Here is a 23,929-nt window from a genome sequence, read left to right as displayed (position 1 = left end):
CATCAAAAAACAATAAGAGGGGTGGGTGACAGACAGATCTCATGGGGGTAAGGTGGATGTGACCACTGAGAAGGCCTTTTTATTTTACTTTTTGGTTCTGTACAGTTGTGCCTCAGCTATGGCTGGAACATGGAGAAGAACCTCTGCAATAGATCCAAGCCATTTAGGGCAGGCATAGGCAAACTCAGCCCTCCAGATGTTTTGAGACTACAATTCCCATCATCCCTGACCACTGGTCAGGGATGATGGGAGTTCTAGTCCCAAAATATCTGGAGGGCTGAGTTTGCCTATGCCTGATTTAGGGCTTTAAAGGGAACTATGGTTGTTTTTATTGTTGTTCTGTGCTTCTTACTTGCCTTCTGGGGAAACCTGCTGTTTACCTCTGAATCAGATCAAACAGCAGATTGCTATTTGTTCCAATTCAGTAGTAAAGAGTGTGTTTTCCAAGGGAAAGCTACATGTCAAATGCTAGACCGCCTAGAAAGCATGGGACCAGTGGAAAACTGCTCGGACTCATGCTTTCTAGGCAAGGCACAAGTGGAAGTGTGAGTGAGCCTGTATTCTAGTTGTAAAAGCAAAGCTGGTGAATATGCATTCTCCATTAAGAGAGATTGATTTGTTTCTGTAGTTTATCACAAGACCTAGAGCAGTGTCCAGACAAGAGGTTAGAATGGCTGGGAGCTTGTTTCTTTTGAGCAAGAGGTACCAACTTCACAGGTTTCAGTGCTGGCACCTAGTGCTAAAAGCAGATTGCTGTGTTCCGTTTAAGAACAACAGCAGCAAACTGTGTTTCCCAGTATACAGTCTCCTGTCCACTTATTCCCTTTGCATTCTTTAGGCTTGCTATGCCAGGTATTGCTTTGACCCACGCATAGGAATGGGCTTTTGATGTCTTGTAAGTTTGAAAGAGAAGCAAGGGGGAAAGGATAATTCTGGAACTATCTTCAAATCCCCTTGAAGTGGGAAAAATGGGCAGGGCAGATCTCATTCCAATTAGTGTATGTGGGGAAATCGCTAGTGAGCTTATTATGCAAGGATTATTCATGCATAAGCTTTCCATTAAACACAATCCAGTGGATTTGTCGTTCAACCCTAAACTCTACAGTTAAAACATCTGGAACTAGCCAAGGGTGGGGCAATTCTCCTGCTTTCCTTTCCCATTATATGGTGAGTCCAAGAAAAGGAAGGGAGGAACAAAGAGAGGCTGAATGGAAGAATAAATATTAAGTCAGATCCATGTTGAATATGGTTTTGCCAGAAGCGACAATGGGGCCAGTTGTCAGTGCACCTGTGGTCTCCCCCCCCCCCCCATGGCTCCATATGACACATGCTTTCCAGTTGAACACTTGAAGGAGGAAGAAGAGAAATACTGAATTGGTTCTTTCTTGGGAGGAAAAGTGGAAGATTCACTCTTAGTCTTTTTTACATCTTGTGTAAGGACTAAAGCAGCAACACCACACATTTCAGCCCACAGCGAAATGTGTGAGTGCCCCACATGCATGGCCCATGTACATATCACTATGGGTTGTTTATGTTTCCTTGGACATCTTATGCTGCATTATTATGAACTAATCCAGTAATTTTGGTTGTTATTTTAAAGATGCTTTTATGGTAATGGTTAACGTGGTTTGTGTTAGCCTAGTTCGTTTTATGTGGGTTTAATGTTTTAACAGCTTTGGATCAATATGATGATGGGGTTTACAAATCAAAGGGAACCAATCAGTCAGTCAGTCAGTCAGTCAGTCAATGTACAAATGGTTAAATGGCCACCAACTTGATAATGGCTTTAACATGGAGGATATATTAGCTGCAATAGCTGTTGGAGGCACAGTGCCTCTGAATACTGGTTGTTGGGTATCCTAGGCGGGGAGAGTCCAGTTCCACTCAGGTCCTGTTTATGTGCTTCTTGTTTGGCATTATGAGATCAGGATGCTGGAATAAATGGGCCTGTAGTCTGATCTGGCAGGGCTACTCCTATGTTTTTAGGTTCTATGAGACAGAAAGATGATGGAGTACAGAGGAAGAACTTGATTCCATCAGGCTTTCCTCTCAGACATGTCATTCCACACACTGTTTTCATAGTCCAGTTCACTGTATACCAATAAAAATGAAGTTTTTAGTATAAACTAATAGGAATCCAATCACTAAAGGGGCACAAAAGTGTACAGCAGTAATGTTCAATGCAATGTTTTAAATGCAGCTTTTAGAAAACTGGTAGCTGCAGACTATACTGCTATCTTTTCTCATGACAAACCTGGGTCATTTCCTTCTGGTTTCTGCCTCCTGCAGAGCTGGTTTATTAACAGTTGATTTCAGGGAAGCTGAGTAAGAACTTTGACATTTAAAAACCAAGATCATTAATTTACTTGGCCTTGGCAAGAACATCACTAGGGACTAGTACTGTAGGAATTAAGTGGCTGGGCTACACTTCTTTCTAGATATTTCTCACATCCATACACTCTTTTCTTACTGTCACCCAGTCAAACCTGTAAATCCATCTTCTGCTTCGTCTAACTTATCAGAGAGACACTAATTTCCTCAGCTTGAGGATCTCACCTTTCAAGCAGATGAGAGAAGAGAAATGTAACTGTGTTCTGTTTATGTTCTGAAAATGCAACATGGCCTAGTGGTAAGGATATCAGTGACACAATTGGGAATAAATACATTTTTGGAAGTATGTAAACAATGCCTTCCAATAGCTTAGAAGAGCAAAATTTAGCTCATAGAACTCAATGGGACTTACATCTTCATAAAACACAAGCTTCTTTTCTTCTGCTCTGGAGGGTAGGACCTGAACCAGTGGATTCAAGTCACAAGAAAGGAGATTCCAATGAAATATCAGGAAGAACTTTCTGACAGTAAGAGCTGTTTGACAGTGGAACAGATTTCCTCTGGAGTTGGTAAACTCTCCTTCCTTGGAGGTTTTTAAGCAGAGGTTGGCTGGCCATCTGTAATGAATGATTCAGTTGAGATTCTTCCATTGCAGGGGGTTGGACTAGATGACCCTCATGGTCCTTCCAACTCAACAATTCTATGATTCTATGAATTGTACATTAAAGGCTGATTTATCATGCTGTTGACTGAGAAGGGGAAAGGAAGGACTAATTTTAGGTCAGTAGCTGGGAGAAGCATGAGCTGTTTTAAACCCAAATAGGGAAGCAGAAAATGACTAAATAAGGGGCCTGTAGCTGAGAGAAATGAAATCCACTTTAACACACTCTAGACAGGAGGACCTATAATGATTGAAAGGTGCAGTCCAAAGCACCCTTTCTAGGGGTAAATTCCATGGAACCAAATGGGATTCACTTTGGAGTAAATGTATTAGGCTGTTGCCCCTGGCTTGTGTGTTGCAAGATTGTTACAGTGAAAAGAAACCTATATTAAGCGTTGAGTGGAACCATTGTTTTGATTCGTCTTCCAGATGATTGTGGAGGAGCTTTGCCCCAGCGGTACTAAAGACTCTATTGTGGAAAGATCTACATAACAGGCTGCGTTCTGTATTTGGCTGCCTTCCTATTCTGTAATATGGGAGAGAAAAATGTGAAGGTCTGAGGAAGGTATTACAGACTTGCCTCTTCCGAGACTTGTGGAAGTTTTTCTGGAACTTGGTTATTGCTAGAATAAATCCCATTATCATCCTTTTCTTTATCCGTAATAAGATTCCGAGTGACCTTTTGAACCAGAACAGGAATTTGAGCTGTTGTCCAAATCAAAGATGGGGGTCTTTAGTCTTCTGCCTGTCTATGTTGCCTTTAATAAAATAGGCATTAGGTCTGCCGTCTCACTTTAGCTACTGGTTTTAACCAGCATCTTGTCTTTCTTGGGTTGACTTCAGGGAAATTATGGTTTCTTTATCAGTAAGAGTTTTACAGACAGCTATTGGCATTCAGGGGACTTAATGTGCCTAAGATAAAAATCACATTATTGAGAAAACACAGGAGCACACATGATCACAAACACACAGTCCTTTCTGCCTTGTTGAAGCCATCTGACGTAATCTGGCTATGGCTTAATCTAGCTGGAAATATATATATAGCTCCTTCGCACAAATGCATTTGCAGGATGTATGTTTCCCTTGACCTTTTCCACCACAAACTGATTTTCCTTTATATTATTATTTACCATAAGGTTGACTCTATTGTATCCGTGGACAGTTGTCTCCATTCAACACTGATACTGGCATGGGACACAGTTCTATTTAGAACAAAAGCTGCAAATTGCGTGATCAGGAGAATATTGTCTAGGTTAAATATGAGCAGTGGGAGGCCCTTTTAATACCCAGATCAAATTTTTCCAGTAACCATAGGCACTTGAAACAGCTTTCTAACTAGCCTCTATTGTCCTAATCGTTTGGACAGGTACAACAACCCTGTGAGGAAGGATTGATCTTACTTCATTTTACAGATGGGACGTTGCCTGAGGCCTCCCAGGAATTCATGGCACGGGTGGGACTTGAATGCTTCTTGTTGGCACTTTGTGAGCTCAGTGCACCCTCTCTTTGTTTACAGATCATTTAATTGTAACAAGATGGGACTTGAAATCAGGCATCCAGGTCCAGGTCTGTCTACTAAACCAGTTGCCTCTGTGCTAATCTTGCCACTACTCAAAGAATAGTTCAGAAAGGAAAGTCCTATTTGGGCTTTCCCCTCTATGCAGCAATTTGTCTGAAGGAAGAGAGCTGGCTGGCCTTACATCCACCACCACATCCTGCACCACCCTTACCACTGCCATCCTATCACTGCTGGGAATGCCTGTAAAAGGGAGCCTGCTGTATGCCTACCAGTGTCTACCATTAATTAGGAGCTGTTGTCAATTGTGGGCCTTAAGCAACCATTGAGGAAGAAACAGGAGTCAAGCTCGGTAGGCACTATTGCTGCTGTGTAGGCAAAATCCATGACAGACTGGGAGACCTTTATCTTCCTTCCAGATCATAGAAGAGCCAATGGCCTTCTGTGGATGCTTTCGCTTGAAGCTTGATGGCTCACCACAGAGGGTGGCAGCACGCAAACCATGGGTCTTTGATTTTAGACTTGGCAACTTCTGACACAACCTCAGCTTGGATTATGAGTCTTTCTTAGCCCCCAACTACTGATTACTTTGCTATGTGGTTATATGGACAGGTAAAAAGGATATTACTCGTTCTCAGAATATTTGTCCATGCATAACTGCCACATTTTGTGGTGATTTTCCTTTCTTTCTCAGTTGGTATGAATAATATTTGGTTCTTTTTTTTTTTAATAATATTTATTAAAGTTTTCCAATTAATTACAAATTAATAAAACATCCAATTTCAAATCTTTTTCCAATTACATCCTTTCAGGACTTCCCCTTCCCTCCCCCCCTTGTATTCCAAATCTCTCAAATGATCTCAACAAGTTCTTCTCCTCAATTCAAATTTGTTATCCTTAACCCAATTTTTTTTTTTTTTAAAAAAACATTATTTTCCATTCCCCTAAAATCGGCTTATTCCCACCACGAGTTCCCCACTTTAGAATACCATGTAGATGTATATAGCCTAAATAAAACATAGTTTACGCCTTTAAGGATTCCACATTTCCCACCCCCCCTTTTCCCGGTTGCGTTCCCAATGTTCCTCAATGTCCGATATTTCCACGTCTCTCTAAATCATAGTCCTTTGCCAGTCCTCTTTAGTTTCGAATGTCCAATCATGGAAGGATTCTGTCTTAAAGAGAGGCCCATTTTTTCCATCCAGATTTTTATATCCAGGAGTGAAAAACTCCAAATTATAATCCTTAAGCTTGTCAAATCTGGATGTCCCAAATGTCCCCACTTTTGACTTGGTCCAATTCTTGTTATTTTGTTGTTCTTATTGATCACACTCCTCTTTCTATTTCTTTCTGTCCCTGTTTTCCTGCACAAATGTCCTAATTCCAAAAGTTAGTTCCTTTACAGAGGCTTGTTATTCAGAAACAAAACATTATGTCAAGTTCCTTTCATTCCACAACAGATGATTCCATTGTCTTCTTCAGTGTAGTGGCCTCTGTAGTCATAATAATGTTCCATTTCTGCAGTTTCCCAGGAGATAAACAGTTCAGTTCCAATTTCCAGCTAAAACTTGTAATATCCCTCGGCTCCTCTAGGTGGATTGCAAAAACTGAGTTCTCTTCCAGATCGCATCCATTAGCCCTAGTAACTTTGTAATCCTTATTTAAAACAATTTGTATCCAATTTATAACAAATATAACCAGCAAAGTCCTTGTAACATAGTCTCTATCTTATTTTCCGCTTTGACAGCTCTTTGACAGCTGTCAAAACTTGCCTTTCTCCTCTCCAAACTCCGTCATCGATCGCTCCCAGGGTTCCAGGGGGGGTTGTTTTTAAGTCCGAATTCTACTTTCCTCCTCCAGCTCAATCTCATATTCTTCACTCGTGAGGTTAAAAACTTGCCAAAATGATGTTACTCCGATCTTAGTTATCAGATCCTTTGCTTTGACCCTTCTACAATGGAGGGGGTGGCTGACTTCCTTTTTTGCGCCTCCCCCGCTCGCTCCGAAATTTTTAAAATTTTTGTCCCTCTTTTTAGTCCAAGTTCCAATTACTTACAGGTTGTTCTTTTAGGTCCGAATTTTCAAAGGAAGAAGCCAGCGCTCTCCGCCGAATGGCATGCGGCTTCGCACGGCAGGGATAGCAGAGGACTCAAAACACCACGCTTCTCCCCGGCACCCGATCCGTAGCCTTTAAAAAGGCTCCTTCACGAGTCGGGAGGGCGCTAACGGTGTCAGCCGAGTCTCCATGTCCACGGCCCCCGTGGCCGTGGTTTTTAAGGGTCCCCGCATCGCCGGTGCGGTGGGACCCAGCCCCTGCCGTGCAGGCTCCCTCCGGAGCTCGGAGGGAGTCCGCCATTCGGCGATGGCGCCGACCCGGAAGTCGAATAATATTTGGTTCTTTATGGATATTTTTGATGGTGGAATGGACTCCCTTGGGAAGTTGTGGACTCTTCTTCCTTGGAGGTTTTTAAGCAGAAGTTGGATGGTCGTCTGTCATGGATGCCTCAGCTGAGATTCCTGCCTTGCAGGGGGTTGAACTTGATGACTCTTGCGGTCCCTTCCAACTCTATGATTCTGTGTTTCAGAATCTGAAAGATCATGAGGCAAGACTCCAAAACACGCTAGTGCTATTTTAGAACGTTATTATTTGACAAATCATTGAGGAGTTTCTTTTGTTCTAAGCCATTTGCCTATAGTTTATATCTATACATCTTTCCTTTGGCGTCATAAATCTAGACATTGGTTCTGTACACATCATATCTCACATTCGAACCACATTTTCCCCCTCCAAGAATTCTGGACACTATAGTTTATTAAGGGTTGCTGGAAATTGTAATTCTGTGAGTGGTAAACTACAGTGCCCAGGATTCCTGGAGGCAAATAATGTGCTCCAAATGTGCTTTAAAAGAACACTGTGTTGAACAACTTGGTTAAGCAGTCCTTAAAATGTTCATGTTTTGGGATAGAATCTTAATAGTTGGCAACAGTCTGCAAGACGCCATGCATGACAGTGCGTTTGACTTTTCTGTGCATATGAGCTAGTCTGTGTGTTTTAATTAGCCCCTTAGACATTTGTTCAGGTATTCGGGTCTGATCTGAAATTCCTTCTCTCTGCATGCTGTCATCGACCTGCTATTCTGACTTTTCCGGAGTCCGCTCCTTGGCCTCACGGCTGATGTCCGAAGGGCTCAACTTTCCACTTAGCTGTTGGGCTTCAAATGCTCGAGTTCACAGGAGTTTTTTTTCGGCACTGGGCCTCTTGCCTTCTGTGTGTGTGTGTGTGTGTGTGTGTGTGTGTGTTGAGAAATGAGTTTGGTTGTATTTCTCTTCTGTTCTATGACAAAGTATGTGAGGGATCCTGAGAGCAAGAAAATGCACCTTTCTCCTGCCTGAGGCACCAGCTCAGCACTCTACTTGGTCATCCATGATAACTTGAAGGAGAAGGTGTGTATTTCTAGCCACCAATATTTCAAAAGATCAGACGTAAAGTGGCAGGCAGATACTGGATAAGCTTTCACAATGGGCTGAACCACTGCTGTGATTAGATCTACATGTTCTGCCGGAAACTCAGTTATTTTTGGTTTTCCAAAAAGTATTGGATCAGAGATTATTAGTCAAGAAGGAGACATTGGAGTAATAGCAGCTTACAGAAAATGATAGTTTGTTGGACTGCAGGCGGCAGAATTGACAGTCAAGAAAAAGATGTACATTAGTCACAATATTAGTAATATGTGAAGTTCTGGTCTTGAAAAGGGCATAGGACAAGCAGGAAGTGGTGAGCAACAATAGTTGGGGGGATGTGAGACATACCAATAAAAAGCTAAAATAGTTAAGACATTACCTTAGATAAGAGATGAGTAAGAAGAAATGTGATTGAATGATATGAAGCCATAAGTCACTTAGAAAATGTGGCCAGCAACTGGTTGTTAATGCTTTCATTAATTTTTATAATGTTTTTATAATGTTGCACTGTTTTAGTGTTGTTAGCCGCCCTGAGCCCGGCTTCGGCTGGGGAGGGCGGGATATAAATAAAATTTATTATTTATTATTATTATTTCATGTAAACTGTTGCCACATTTGTTTGCTGGGTGTGTGTGTAGACACAGCCAACCTGCTGAGAGGCTGCTCCTGAGGGGTGATGCCATTCTGCCCTCTGGAATACCTTGGTCAGAAACAATCCAGATCCTTATGATATAGACATTGGAAGCAGACCTCCTAGTGCAAACGCCCCCCCCCCAACAACACCCAACAGGAAGAAGCCTTTAGGGTGGCTTCCACTTACTCTCTGAAAGCAATGCCTGCTGGTTCAGAAAAGGTTAGTGTAAACTGTCATTTTAATGTTGACTGACAGCAACACCAGTGTTGGGAGGATGGCTCTGCGGCTCTGTTCCACAACACCAGCCATTCCTTTTTTAAAAAATAATTTTTATTGAATTTCCAATTTTACAAACAAAACAAACATTTTACATGCCATTGAATATGCAGTGACCTCCCTCCCTCTCCTTCCTTGGTTCATTTTACAGTGGTACCTCAGGTTAAGTACTGTACTAAGTAAGTTCCAGAGGTCCGTTCTTAACCTGAAACAGTTCTTAACCTGAAGCACTACTTTAGCTAATGGGGCCTCCCGCTGCCGCCGCGCTGCCGGAGCACGATTTCTGTTCTCATCCTGAAGCAACGTTCTTAACCCGAGGTAATATTTCTGGGTTAGTGGAGATTGTAACCTGAAGCATATGTAACACGAGGTACCACTGTATTTATATTCCCTTCCTGCATATTTTACTAAAAACATTTTTGTCAGTTCTCCATTTTTACATCCCTCAAACAATAATGACACTGTTGATTTTATCTTAATGCTGCGTGCATTTTCAACTGTGTACAGTTACTTTCCATATAGTCACTAAATATTTTCCACTGCACTGATCCTCTTTCCTTTGTTCCCTTTAATGGCCCATCACCCAGGCAATCACCTCATCAGGAAACTGGCCTGGCTTACATTTTAACACTTGCTGGATCCAGCGGTTAGAAGGGTCTCAACATACAGGCTACTCCCCTCCTCCTCCCCCCCCACCCCAAACTCACAACACTATCTTTTAGCACCCTGGGCTTTGCCTGCCTAAAGTACTAGTGTAGGGAAGCACACAGCAGTATGTTTTAATCAGGCTAACAAATCTTTAAAGCATTATGCCATGTTTACAGCTTTGTTTTATTAAATCAAAATAGACAAGTGGACAAGAGCTCACAAGAGTGGATTGGGTGTGTGAGGTTCCTTAAAATTAATGAGTTCTGAGGCTTTTCTGCTCCAAATAGCAAAACATCTGTTATGTTCTGGGCCCTTAAAGAAGCCAGAAAGAATAGGAAAGCGGCTCTGCCCAAGATTTTGAAAGTCTGTGTTGCTTAAGGTTCGTGCCTTCTCTCTCAGAAATAAACAACCCCTCCCCCCAAAACCAACCCAACTTTTTTCTACTTTTCTTGTAAGTGAAGCCTATTTCCTTCTAGGCAAAACTGTAGAAATGATGGCTGTTATTTTCTGGTGCTGTGCTGTGTCTTGAGTTGCCACCAAGCAATTTTTGGTAACCTTAACACCTTGGCCAGCACAACAGCTGCAAAGGTGCACCAGACATATGAAAACAACACTTGGAAAAGTGTGCTGTTTTCCACTGACCAATCAGGGAAGTCCAGCAAGTGTTTGAAAATAAGCCATAGAGCCAAAGAAGGGAATTGTGTGTCTGGCTTGGGCTGAGGTTAATTGCCAGAAGTGACACACACAGAGAAAATCTATTTGCACACAATGCCTTCTCAAAGTAACCCCAGTGAACTTCATTTTTTCCATGTCACCAGACAAAATGAAACCTATGCATTTTCTTTAAGTGTGTGTGTGTGTGTGTGTGTGTGTGTGTGTGTGTGTGTAAGGGACAAGAGGGAATGTTAGACCTGGAACTTAGTTTTATAGCAGGCTGCAGTTGAGGTCTAATCCTGGCACAGAGAGGTGAAAGTCAAATGGGCCATAGGGAGGAGGCAGGCTGGAGATTAGGCACTGAATCAGGCAAACAGAAGCCATGGTTCAGAGGCATAATCACGTGTGGCCCAGTGGCAACATACTGGAGCAGCCAGGTGGGGCAAAGCAAGGGAGTCTTATGTGCTGCTTGGTTCAATGAGTTGCTCACTATGAGGAACTGGCTTCCATGGACAGGTTTTATAAGGTCTGATGTGTCTCTGTTAGCTTGTGAGGTCAGTTGACTGGCAGCTGAAAGTACTTAGCCCAGTAATGCAGCCTAGGGGGTGCCCTTGCCCCACAGACCTTTGGCTGTCTGGCTGAACAAAACACTGAAATGCAATGGGTAAACAATTACTCAGAAAGTGAAATTCAGCAAGAAAACAATGGTGTCATGTGGATGAACAAAATAATGGCAGGGTTTTTTTTGGGGGGGGGGACCACTCCCAAGTCTCCACATTTGTTTTTGCCCGTCGAAACAGTGTTCTGTAAGGTGTTTATTAATGCTGGTCAGTCACTATGATCAACACCAGAATTTGTAGGGAAGAAGGATTTGTAATGCATGGTATGTCTGTTGATAGAGGATGGGGCACCCAGCATAACCTGAAAGCGTGTCTAAGAGTGGCACTTACTTTTCCCGATGGGAAAGGTAAATGAATGTACTCAGGAAGAACACTGGATTTGGGTGTAGCCCTGTTTCCTTGTCCCTGGTGGTCCAGGGAGATCAAGGCACCTATCTCCATTATCTCCATCCTCTATTCTGTTATTTAACTGTGCTAGAATGTTGGGTCAGTTTAATGGAATATTGGAAACTGCTTTTTATAAAGTGATATGTTTATATACTTTGATGTCTTTCTGTTGTATAAATAGTGTGATGTAAGCATCAGACTCTCATTCTCTCCTTTGCTTCCCGAAACAGATGTGGATGAGTGTGCAGAGGGGAATGGTGGCTGCCAGCAAACATGTGTAAACATGATGGGGAGCTACGAGTGCCACTGTCGTGATGGCTTTTTCCTGAGCGATAACCAGCATACCTGCATCCAGCGCCCAGAAGGTTGGTCATTAACGCCTTTATTTCCTGCCAGGCATGTCACCCTCTGCCTCTATTGGATTTTAAGGTTACATAAATAGATGGATAAACATCTGTATGGGCATTATGAGATGTCAGATTTGTGTGTGTCTTATTATATGGTTGAGCACACTCTAGCTTACAAGTTGGACCCTTTCCAATATCACTCCAAACAGTGATGGACTGATAGCATCAAACTGGAAGTCAAGGCCAAAAGGAGGCTGGGGTAGGGTAGCCATTCACTCTGATTTTGCTTCTCTGTCTTGGATTAACAGTGATAATCATGGGGATGGTTCAGTCTCAGTCCCCATATGAACTGCAGGTTTTAATATACTGATTAAAAGCATTCGTCAACCACAAAACTTGGAAGTGCCCCGAGTTAACAGCTGATTGTAGTCTTGGTTGGAGAGCCCGGCTCTTTAGCTTAAGCTGCAGGATTCTTGAGACTCTCTGCACTTAATATATCACATGTTGTATTTTGTCTCTTGGATACAGATGTGCTAATAAAAACAAATGCATTTACAGCGTAATGTTAATAATTACAACTAAACCATTTACAACCAGGGCTATTTATATAAAGTGCCAACTTCTTTGGGATATGAGATGTCAGAAATCATGTGCATGTGTTTAAATAATTGTTTTAAAGTTTTTTATCGACAGAAATGCAGGATATAAATGTTTATATATATATATATATATTTTAAAAAACAACTTGTACTCATCTTATCATTCACCCTACATTTACACTTGTCTAGCCACATTGGGCACTACAGTAGTGGTGATGCTGTGATGAATATGGGTTATGTTGGAAGCTGGGAGTGGGCAGTAAATTATACACTTGATTCATCTAATGCGAAGTATGCACTGAACTATTTAGCCCACATTATCAACATGGCAGATTGGTAGTTTGAACTGATACTCATACTGTGCCCACCACAGTGATATCTAATCATTACCATGTCATCATCCATAAGCTTTGTAGAAGAATTATGATTTAGTGTTTTTCCTTAAAGGAAAGAAGAAAGAACAGCTGGATTAGCTATACCTAGTAGTTATACCTAGATTTACATAAAGACCTAGATTTACATAAAGTTTTTGGAGTGTTCAAAGCATTTCACACATTTCTGACCCCCATAAAATTTATCTATCACTTGATGGTAAGAAACAAAATTCAATGTGGTTGCATCTTGTCATCCTCACAACCACCCTATAAGAAAGATCAGTAAGGGTGTTGATCTCTTATTGCAGTTGGGGAAACTGAGGCTGAGAGAAAGTGACTTCTATAAGGCTGTTTAATGAGTTCATGGAAGAGCTGAGATAAATATCAGGTGTGAAGGCTGACAGCTGTCAGAGGTGAGCCAAGAGCAGGAAACTTTGTGTTGAACCAGGGTGTCAAAGCCAAGGGCCAGGGCCAGGAGTTAGCACAGAAGCACACCAGAGCCAGGATGACCTTGCTGCTCATGCAAGATCCCAGCCCAGACAGGAAGTCTTCCTAACCTTTCTTGTTCAGGAGGACCCAAAGCCTAGCCTGGGTGGATGAAGCCAGTCTAGAACAGGCTTCCTCAACCTCGGCCCTCCAGATGTTTTGGACAACAATTCCCATTATCCCTGACCACTGGTCCTGCTAGCTAGGGATCATGGGAGTTGTAGGCCAAAAACATCTGGAGGGCCAAGGTTGAGGAACCCTGGTCTAGAACCTGGTAATACTTCACTGCCAGAAACAACTGCCAGCTGCAGTTCTGATAGTTCACTGCTTGGGGCAACTGCCTGCAGAACAAACAGTTCTCAGTTGTTAGCTCTGACAGCTCTCTAATATGTAGTTTAGTCTCATAGCCATTCTGCTAGATAAGCTCTATGCAAGCAGAGCAGAAGACTCCAACATCAGCTTTGTCAGGAACAGGCTCATCTGTGTTTGATGTTGACGGTCAGGCTTAGTTTTGTTGGAGACCATGTCAGTTAGAGAAGCTGCGGCAAAACCAAACAAGCTTTTTGGTTCAAGCATCAAAGACCTTTCAAAAGCCTGTGAAACTCTAATGCCAAGTAGTGGCAGCTAATGCATATCCCTAACAATTTACTGAAGTAAAAGAGGGAAATATCTTGCCACAACAACCCACAGGACTCGTCTTTTCTTGTCATTTCTTGTGTCTTGGTTTTACCACCTCAACTTTGGCATTTATTTTCAGTTGCTTGGAATAACCTCTAAGAAAAGCTAAAAAGCCAAGAAAGAAAGAGTTCTTGTTTTTGCCATGAAATTTGCAGTCTCCAGCTGGCACAGGATTCTGTTTTGATTTGTCTGTCCCCCTCAATCCCTGCTTTAGCCACAATAGTTTATTGAGGTAACTTTTTTCTTTGGAGTTTCTGTGCACCTGGCACAATTCAAAATGTTCTGAATTGATTGAACCATGATCTCCGGCATTGTAATCCCAGATCTAACTCTCGCTTCCTTATGATTAGAGTGGGGGGGACCTGTGGCCCACCAGATGTTGCTGTTGTTGGACTCCAATTCTCATCAGCCCCCAGCTAGTGTTGCCAGTGGTCAGGGATTGTGGGAGTTGCAACCCAACAACATCTGGAGTGCCACATGTTCCTAGCCCTTGGATTGTTTTGTTTTTTTAATGGCTTTCTTGCTAATTATTGACAATTCTCTTCTGCCTTTCGCAGGCAAGGGATAGCGATAGTGCTTTTGTTCATGTGACGAGCTGATTTCATTTACATATGTAAGTTCTAATACAACATAATTGCCCTTTGAGCATATGTATTTGTTATCTTCTGGGCAAGATAACAAGGTCAGCAAGGTTGTGATCCATAAGAAGCAAACAGTAATCCTCAACTCTTGCAGTACGGTAAGAAGAGGAATTTCCCTCAAATGGAATGCATTAATAGTACTGTATCAGGCTCTGGTAAAAGAAATTGTCCTCATGGGAAAAATGTTCTAATTAGAAGGAAGAGAACCTTCCATACGAGATATGATTCAAAGATACAAACCTATCATAGGTTCAGGGAAGACGATGGTTTGCCATGATGATGTGCAAATGAGGTCAGTGGCTTGCTTCAATTTTCTCTTTATTTTATTTTTAGACTCTTTCAAGCTTAGCCCTTCTTTATCCTCTTCCTCTGGGTAATTTGACTGTTCTTTGGCCTATAATATTTCTGATGGTATCCTCACAAAATCCAGCTGTCCGTTCCCTCCTCCTTTCAGATTTTCATATAGCTACTTCTGTTTACATGTCTGATCATTGTCTTAAACTCAAACATTAGAAGTAAAGTGTTTCTCACTTTTATTTCTTCCTTGTCTCTCAGTTATTAGCTGTCCAGTGCAGGCATTGCCTTTAATGCTTCTCTTTCTTTCTCAGCTCACAATACTATTTGCAAGATTCCCCCCTTTAATACTTCTCAGATTTGTCCTCTTACCTGCTTCTTCTACCATAACCCTTTTTCAGACTCTCATTCTGTCTTGTGTTGATTAATTGTTGATGAGTAAGTAGTGTTTTGCTTACTGGTCTTCCTGCCTCTCAGCTACTTCGAGAATAATTATTTTGCTTATTTATTTTTTGCAGTTGCATCGTGGTATATACCTATATGCTTCTTGTTTCTGGCTTTCTTTATTGTTCTTTATACAGTTTAAACTTCTTCTAACCTTTAAATCTCTTTGTGATCTTGCCCCATATCTGTTCTGTTCCTCGGTTCCTCCATTTATCAAATACTAATCTTTTTGCTAAACTTCCACACCCCTCTGCTGTTTCCCATCTGTGCTGTTCGTTATGCATAGCATTTTCTGCCTTTGATATTCAGTTGTCCTCCTCATTGTCCTACTTTAAGAAAAAGATTTCTCTCTTATTTCTTCCTTAGATCCCTCTGATTTTTTAAAAGAATCACTTTTATCAATTAATTACTGAAGAGGTGTTGTTGTGTTGCTGTAACTCTTTTGCTTCACACACAGCACATGCAATTCTCCACTCCCTCTACATTTCCTTGGCTTTTGCCTCGTATGTGAGCCCGTGGGCAGATCAATAAATAATAGCATATGGCAGGTTCTGATTCTCAGGTTCTGATGAATTCTGTCACATTAAGCAGATATGCCTGGTTTTATTCTACTGTCCTGCTCCCTGTGAGACCAAAGAGAAAAGCAGGAGGAACTGGAGAAAAGCAATGGAGAAACTGGCTGAAATTACTGGAGACTGAAGGGATAGGCTGACTCAGGCACCCATTCTCAGAGTCTCCCTTTCCTTATAAGTTAGTTGTTTTTTAAATTATTATTTTTTGTCAGAATGGTTATTGACATAGCACATAAAATTGCAGTAAGAATGATAAGTGTAATATATAAAAATAGAAAAATAAAATGAGAATACAGAGGGGAGGGGAAAACCAGGAAACAATTGAGAGTGCAATGCTGTATACAATTGTCACATATAAGAAGAAAAAGGTGAGTCAATTTAGTTCTCAATAAAGCCTCTCCACTTATTTATCTGTAAAGCAGGAGGTTTAGTGGGCTGTGCAGATAAGTTAACATAGAAGAAAAACTTATACCAATTAAAATAAAAGTCATATATTTTTGATGAACCATTAAGGGCTCTCCGCCTGTATGTCAGGTGTTCTGAAGTGCAATGTCCCATACTTTTGCTGCCCGCCTCTGTTGGGAAGCAGGTGAGTCAGATTTCCAATGGGAAACCACTGACATTCTGGCTGCGGCAAGAAGCATAAACAGAGATTTATGCATAATGGGTGAATTGGTACCACACTACAAGGATAGGAGAACTAGGAGGTGGTGGTGGAAATAGTGTCAAAAATTGGGGTCCAGAATCTCTGAACTATGCAGCAATTCCACCACATGTGAAGCAATGTTCCAATGTTTCCACAATCCCACCAACATAAATTAGAGTAATCTTTGCCAATTCTTGATAGATGGAGTGGAGTCCAATGTCATCATAACACTGTTTTCAGCGTGACTTCCTGTATTCTTACAGAAATCATTTTAAGTGGGGGTTTGGACCACAACTCTTCCCATAGTTGTTCCTCTATCGTGAAATCCACCTCACTCTCCCATACTAATCATAGCCCCTGAAAAGAGCCTAATTCCACGCTAAGTAAAATTCTATATACAGTGAAACCTCTAGTTGCGTTCCGCTCTGGTTACAGATTTTCAGCTTACGAACGCGGCAAACCCGGAAGTGTTTACTTCCAGGTTCAGCATGCGCAGAAGCGATCTGCACGCTTCGCAGAAGCACTCGATCGAGCTGCACACATGTGCGGAAGAGGCGCTCTAGTTGTGGACTTTTCAGGGTGCAAACAGCACCCCAGAACGGATTAAGTCCGCAACTAGAGGTACCACTGTATATTGGAAGCCATGCTCTTATTACGTGAGGTAGCATTAAGACAAAATGATTCATAGAGTGTCAGGGAGTAGTGACCTTCTCCTTTGCTCAGCAAGAGCCAGGCAAAAGAGTAGACATGAGTTAGTTGGAGCCAGTTGTGCAGGGTATCGTTTAGTTTTTCTATTAATGAAGTTGCTGAAATAGGACAGCCATTAGGCAGAATATCTTTGATCCTTTATACTCTTTAGTTCCCAACATCAATAATGGAGGTATTTGTCATTAAAACAGAACGCTGGATGGTCCAGAATGGGTGTTAATCTTTTAAAATAACATTATAGCATTATTGTGTTATAGCACTATACTCTTTCTTTCTTTCTTTCTTTCTTTCTGTTTGTTGAAGTGTATTTCGTTTCGTTTCGTTTAGTTGTTTAGTCGTGTCCGACTCTTCGTGACCCCATGGACCAGAGTACGCCAGGCATTCCTGTCTTCCACTGCCTCCCGCAGTTTGGTCAGACTCATGTTTGTAGCTTCGAGAACACTGTCCAGACATCTCGTCCTCTGTCGTCCCCTTCTTCTTGTGCCCTCAGTCTTTCCCAACATCAGGGTCTTTTCCAGGGAGTCTTCTCTTCTCATGAGGTGGCCAAAGTATTGGAGTCTCAGCTTCAGGATCTGTCCTTCCAGTGAGCACTCAGGGCTGATTTCCTTAAGAATGGATACGTTTGATCTTCTTGCAGTCCATGGGACTCTCAAGAGTCTCCTCCAGCACCATAATTCAAAAGCATCAATTCTTCGGCGATCAGCCTTCTTTATGGTCCAGTTCTCATTTCCAGTAGTGATGTATGGAAGTGGAAGTGAAGTGTATTAGTGCTAATTAAAAGATTATGTGAGGGGAAAACCTGGTTCATAATATGGCATCCACTGCAAAGGGTTATAATGAATGTTTGTTGAGCTATGATAGGTTTAGTTTCTCAGTATGTCATTGCCTTTGTCAAAACCACATAACTTTAAAAAGAGTAATGCTAAAGGCATGGAGATTGTGCTGTTTTGAAAAAGCCAGACTTTCCACCATTGGAGAGATTGGATAACCACAGGATGAGAATGCTCAGATGATGAAGTTGTGTAGCTGCCCTGTAAAAAGTGAATCCACGAAGCCTGGCAGTTCCACCTAATGTGGAAGCACCCTTTGTTTTACTACATTCAGGATGGGAAAGAATGTGTCCAGCTGATCATTTAATTCTTAAATCTTCCACTGGTAGTTGCTGATATAACAGTGTTGTTGTTTCAGCTCCCGTTCAGATATCTAGAGTCAGCCAGTTTCTGTTGAACTTTCTATGGACCTTACATGAAATTATAAGCCTTTGAGCTTCTATAGACTTCATCTCCAAATCTTACGAGTGGTCAGTGTTTGCTACCCTCTCTTGGAACTCAGGTATGTCTGGCTAGGCTTTGGTGAACTTAGTCTAGTAGTGAGCCATTGGCTTAACTATTTGTCCCAGGAGGACTGCTCCAGTTTTGCAGTGCTGGAGCTGCCGATTGTTTGCACTCATCTGTATGTGGATATTGAAAGTTCACTAGAAATGAGAACCATGTTCTCTATTATGATTTGTGAATAAATTTCTCTCTCTGACATACCACCATTCCTCCTTAGTGCTGCCATGGATGCTCAGTCTATCTTTCCTGTTTTTGCTTTCAAACTAAGACTGCCAGAAAGGGGGAGGTGTTGGTTAAAGTCTGCAGTGGCAGCAGTTTTTACAATGTAAACTGATCATAAACTGCTCCTTCTCAGAAACTGAAGCAAGCTCTTCCAAAACTCATTTCATGCATCTAGCTGGATAGCCATGAGATGGAAACAGACTTGATTTTAATGACTCAGGCTGGATTCAAACCAGTAACTTAGAATTGGAGGCACTATTATTTCTTACTCATTCCCCTTCCAAACACGGTGTTGGTTTTAGGTGTTTTCAACCCTAGTTCTGTGAACCACTGGGCCTCTTTGTGTTTCTTCGTCCAACCCCTGCACTCTACAATGAACTCTATCCATGTTGCCTCTCTGTAGACTTTTGCAGTGCTTTGAAAGGGGGGTTGTGTAACTTTTATAGCCTGCTTGAATTGATGCACAGTCTTGTCACAGATACTCTAGAAAGCATTCTTGCTTTTTCTATTGATGCTTCCTCCATACTCGAAAATATTGCAGATATGCTTCCTTTGTGCTGCAGCACTGAATACAGGAAGCCACTGCGCAGAGGTCCCCTCAGTAGAATTAGGGAGATTGTGTTGCATAAGGTTTGGAGCTGCTTCTCTGAGTTTGGGTGTGTGACCCAGTCTAGCTTTCATGCCTTTTGTTCTGCATGTTCTACACACATGTAAATGGCCAATTGCAAAAGAAATCCAACATGGTCAAACATTTGATTTCAAATGATGAAACATATGGAACTCGTCCACAGTAGGCAGTGATGGCCACCAACATGGATGACTTTAAAAGAGGATTAGACAGATTCATGTAGGGATAATGCTATTAACAGCTACAAGCCACAATAGCTGTCTTCTGCTTCCACATTTAGAGGTGGTATGCCTCTGAATAATAGCTGCTGGAAATCACAGGTGGGCAGAGTGCTTGTCTTGCTTGTATCCGGTTGGCCGCTGTGAGAACAGGATACTCGACTCTATGGGGGCATTGGCCTAACCCAGCAAGTCAGCATTTCTTCTGACATTTTCTCATTGCATCAAAGACTTTGGGTTATATTAAACACAGCATTAAAGTGATTGTTCTATCAGCACAAGGATTTCTCTTTGTGCAGCAGAACATTTCCCCCTTCTCCCACCACCTTCCAGAGCAGATTTAGGGACATGGGGTGGTGGGGAGATTGGGGCGGGGGAGACCTATTGTGATAGTGGTCATCCTTGTGCGGTTAGCTGAATACTACCATTTCTCAGCTCCTTGCATCTTCAAGGAATGGAGAAATAGATAGAGGTTGAACAGTTAAACTGAGGAGAACTGATCCATGAATAGCTTTCATGCAGAAAAGCCTTCTGACCATGAACATGTCCGTATCCTCATTAAATGCACCTTGTTTACCAGAGGGGATCTTTCTTGGGTTTCCCTCCCCACCTCAGGACCCCTCAGTGTTGTTGTTGCTGGCCCATCCACTACCAGTATCTGCCCTGAAGTCAAGTAGTTTTTTGGTTCGGTTTTGGCACTCTGTGCCGACAGCACCTCCAAGCAAGCTTGAGATTATACCCTGGGTAGACTGTAAAATAGTCAGACAACTGTTGCGGTTGCATCAATTCCCCTCTTGACGCTGTAAAATGGCGTGAGAAACCCTGTGCTTCCTATGTAGTCTTTCCCAGAGGGAGCCAACCAGCAGCTGCTTGCTTGGATACTCATGCTCAAAATGAGATGCTTCTGAGGGAACGCGCCAGAGTATTCTGCGTGCAATCTCTTACTGGAATCACGCTGTGTGTGACCACACTAGCTGTCTCCATTCCTCCTGTCTGCCTGTGGATTTTGTTAAATAATATTTAAAATCCATCGAGTGTTATATTCAGTGTCCGCAGAACCTAGCTTTTAGAGCTGAGGTTCTGGCAACTTTTTCTTTTCTGCAATAGTAGTGGGATAGCGAGGCTGTGGGTATCATCAGATCCTTGGTTTTCCAGTTGTGATGGAGCCAAAGAGCTCAGGTAGGGACGGCAGAGGCAGGAAAATATTTAGCAATTGGTTGGTTCTGAAAAAAACTTCAGCATGAAATAGGGAAGGAAGTAGGGAAATGTGTGAGAGAATGTAAGGTATTGGGAGAGCAACTGTAGACAGAAAAAAACCAAGATAATAAAAAAACTGTTTTCCCAGATGCCTATCCTAGTTATTTCTCCTTGCTTATTTTTCGGTTGCTGATCCTGGACAGTGAGTATTTTATAAACTATGTTTTAGCATATTTGTGGGACTGAGTCCCATAAAACGCTGTTCGTTTTCCAGGCCATGTGCAGCAGTAACCAACTTCTGCTGGTACTGGTCCTTCTCAACCACTAGCTCCCCTGTCCCTTGGCAATGTCTGTAGCATGCTCTGATTGTGTACATGGTTAGGCCTATAATGACAGCCATGGTTTCCCTCTTCTCTCTCACACACACAGCCCTATACTTTCATATTACTGGTAAACAGTCACATAGGCTGAATTAATTTCTGGTTATAGGCCTTTGTTAGCCAATAAATATTTTTGTATTGGTGCATTTATTTTTGTGTGATATGCTTATAAAAACAGTGTGAAGAGGAAGTGAGGCACATGCTGCATTTCACAATGTCACTATTTCTGCTCCACTTTCAGACTTGTCTGCACAAAAGCTTTTGCGTAATCTGGGGAAACCATGATTACGTACTTGCACCTCTGTTTTCCTATAGGGTTGAGACTTCACTATTTACTGTACTATGCTTCAAAAAATATATCAGAAGCGATTCATTCCAAAGACAAACATAAAGAGAGCCAGCAGTAAGTGGCAAATTGTGATTTCCTACACATTTTCCTAAATCCTTGTTCCAAGCATCTCTAAACCAGCAGCAGTTGTATTTATCACAACCTTGCTCTGAGCATCCACTTTGCAATGTGTGACGCAGAACCCTCTTCATGTCCTAATACTACCACATGGCATGCTTCACGCAAGCTTTTATTTGGGCAGAAGTCCCATTCTCTCTTCCTTGCCATTGCTTTTTCTCTCCTCCTTCATTAGTAGTTAAGGTCCTTGCATAGTAAAAGACCCATGAAATGTCCATGATGGGTAGTGTTTAGTGGGGAAGGCTTCCATGCTTCCTTAAGATGCTTAATGTCAAAAGCCTCGAGATTTGAAATCCAAGCTGTGCATATATTGTTCACTAGAGCAGTGGCTAACGAATGATGGGTCTTGTTTAAGGGGTTGCTTAATGTGCTTCTGTCAGCAGTTCTTTGGCAGGAGAGGGGTTGCAAGCGCAGAGAGCTCTGCCCTCTCCTGCTACGAGATGCATTAGACTGCCAAGAATAATAGCAGTGGCGAGGAATGAAACAGATCCGAATTGCTGCCGACAACTTTCAGAAGTCTGTCTGGGTTGGTGCAGCAGCTCTCTCCATGAAACCTGAGTTCCAATATGACTTTTTAAAAATGCAAATTGAAGGCACAGGGTTGCTGGTCTGGATTAGGAACTCAGCAGGTGGCAAAGGGTTAAAGCCGCCTGCCCTGCTCCCGCATTGCTAGGTTCCAGGTGGGTGGAGCCCTTGCTGACAATTTGTGAAGGCCAAAACTGTATACTCAAGAGCAGAACCATACAGTTAGGATCAGATGTAGTTTGACCCTGCATGATGCCTGCGCCCTGTTATGTGGGAAAACAGCTCCATTTGTTCACCTGCTGCTGCATCTACTGGTTTAGGTTTTCAGTATAAGAGAAGAATTGATAGTCCTCCTCCATGAATTAATATGCTGTTTCTCCATGAATTAATAAGCTCTGGTCAGACCTCACCTGGAGTACTGTGTCCAGTTCTGGGCACCACAGTTCAAGAAGGACACTGACAAACTGGAACGTGTCCAGAGGAGGGCAACCAAAATGGTCAAAGGCCTGGAAACGATGCCTTATGAGGAACGGCTAAGGGAGCTGGGCATGTTTAGCCTGGAGAAGAGGAGGTTAAGGGGTGATATGATAGCCATGTTCAAATATATAAAAGGATGTCACATAGAGGAGGGAGAAAGGTTGTTTTCTGCTGCTCCAGAGAAGCGGACACGGAGCAATGGTTCCAAACTACAAGAAAAAAGATTCCACCTAAGCATTAGGAAGAACTTTCTGACAGTAAGAGCTGTTTGACAGTGGAATTTGCTGCCAAGGAGTGTGGTGGAGTCTCCTTCTTTGGAGGTCTTTAAGCAGAGGCTTGACAACCATATGTCAGGAGTGCTCTGATGGTGTTTCCTGCTTGGCAGGGGGTTGGACTCGATGGCCCTTGTGGTCTCTTCCAACTCTATGATTCTATGATTCTTCTTTTCATACTTCAACATCAGCCTTGTACAACAAGGCAAGCAGACAGACCCAATCCCTGTGGCTCCTAGTCTGTTTCAGCCCTTCCAGGCCATGATACAGGGGGCATGGCCCTCCTGGCTCTGGTTTCTGCCTGTGGTGGGTGGCCGACATGGAGAGATGGATGCTAAAACTCGGAACTCATCGGTCCTCCGTGCCAGAGCAAAGCACAAACAATCCAGGGGCATGAGTCAGCAGCAGCACCCTGTTTTGTTTGCAGCTTGGATGGGCCAGACAGCAGTGTCTGTAGCTAATGCTGCCTCTGGCAGATTTACAGCACAGAGAGAGCCTGAGAGACTTTTGACCCCTCTTGGGGCCTTAGTTGGCTGTCTGCCTACAGCATCATTGAAGAATAGAGCTAGGGATATGGAATGAGAAGGCTAACTAGGGTACTGGACAACTGGAAAGATGAAGAGAAGAGGTTGGTCAATAGGGATGGCTGGAACAATCTAATTGAAGAGAAAGTTTGCTGTTTTGATGTGGGATTTATAATGCGAAAGGTTGGAGGACACTCAGTTTTGGGCACAATGGAGCAGTGGCAGTGGAGTGAAATGGCAGGGAATGCAGTGTTAAGTGGTGATCATCTCCATAAAACATACAATTCATCCTAGATTTTTCATCTAGTAAAAGTATGAACAATAAAATATTCATACTGTAGCACATTTTACTGAAATTGAGACTGAGGCTGTGCCTGTAAGCTTTTAGCATGAAACTTACTTTTCAAAAAAGCTTTTTGGTGGTAATCCGTTGATCTCAAATAACTTGTTCTTCATTATTTGGTATCTTGAGACTTTGAAGTTAGTAAGATTCTTTACTCTGCTTGGTATTATATTTTTCTTTTACTGTGTGCATTGTATATATTATTAATTTGTATATGTTCAATGAACTGTGGCCTAGATTGCTGTTGAAACAATTGGGAACCAGAAGTTTTTTCTTTTCCTTAGTACACTTTCCCCATATACTTTAATTTCTACCCAGAGATAGATTTTCAGAAGCTGGCTGGCCAGCCCCTTGAGCCAGGGCTT

General features: G+C 42.3%; 1 protein-coding gene across 6 annotated transcripts in view; it reads left to right on the top strand.

Annotated features, from left to right (window-relative positions):
* SCUBE3 (signal peptide, CUB domain and EGF like domain containing 3) overlaps positions 1–23,929 on the top strand; it is a 114,762-nt gene that overhangs the window by 37,763 nt on the left and 53,070 nt on the right. For 5 of the 6 annotated variants that reach the window (XM_081865363.1, XM_081865366.1, XM_081865365.1 and 2 more), the window contains exon 4: positions 11,420–11,554. In XM_081865363.1, coding sequence (XP_081721489.1) covers positions 11,420–11,554 — 135 coding nt within the window. Of the gene's footprint in view, positions 1–11,419; positions 11,555–14,407; positions 14,607–23,929 lie in introns of those variants that run through there. The other variant, XM_081865367.1, reaches the window with a different exon arrangement.

Source organism: Podarcis erhardii (genome assembly GCF_964252035.2).
Source record: "Podarcis erhardii genome assembly, chromosome: 6".
Lineage (NCBI taxonomy): Eukaryota > Metazoa > Chordata > Lepidosauria > Squamata > Lacertidae > Podarcis > Podarcis erhardii.
Note: the sequence above shows the minus strand (reverse complement) of the source record. Positions and strands in the feature narration are given on the sequence as shown.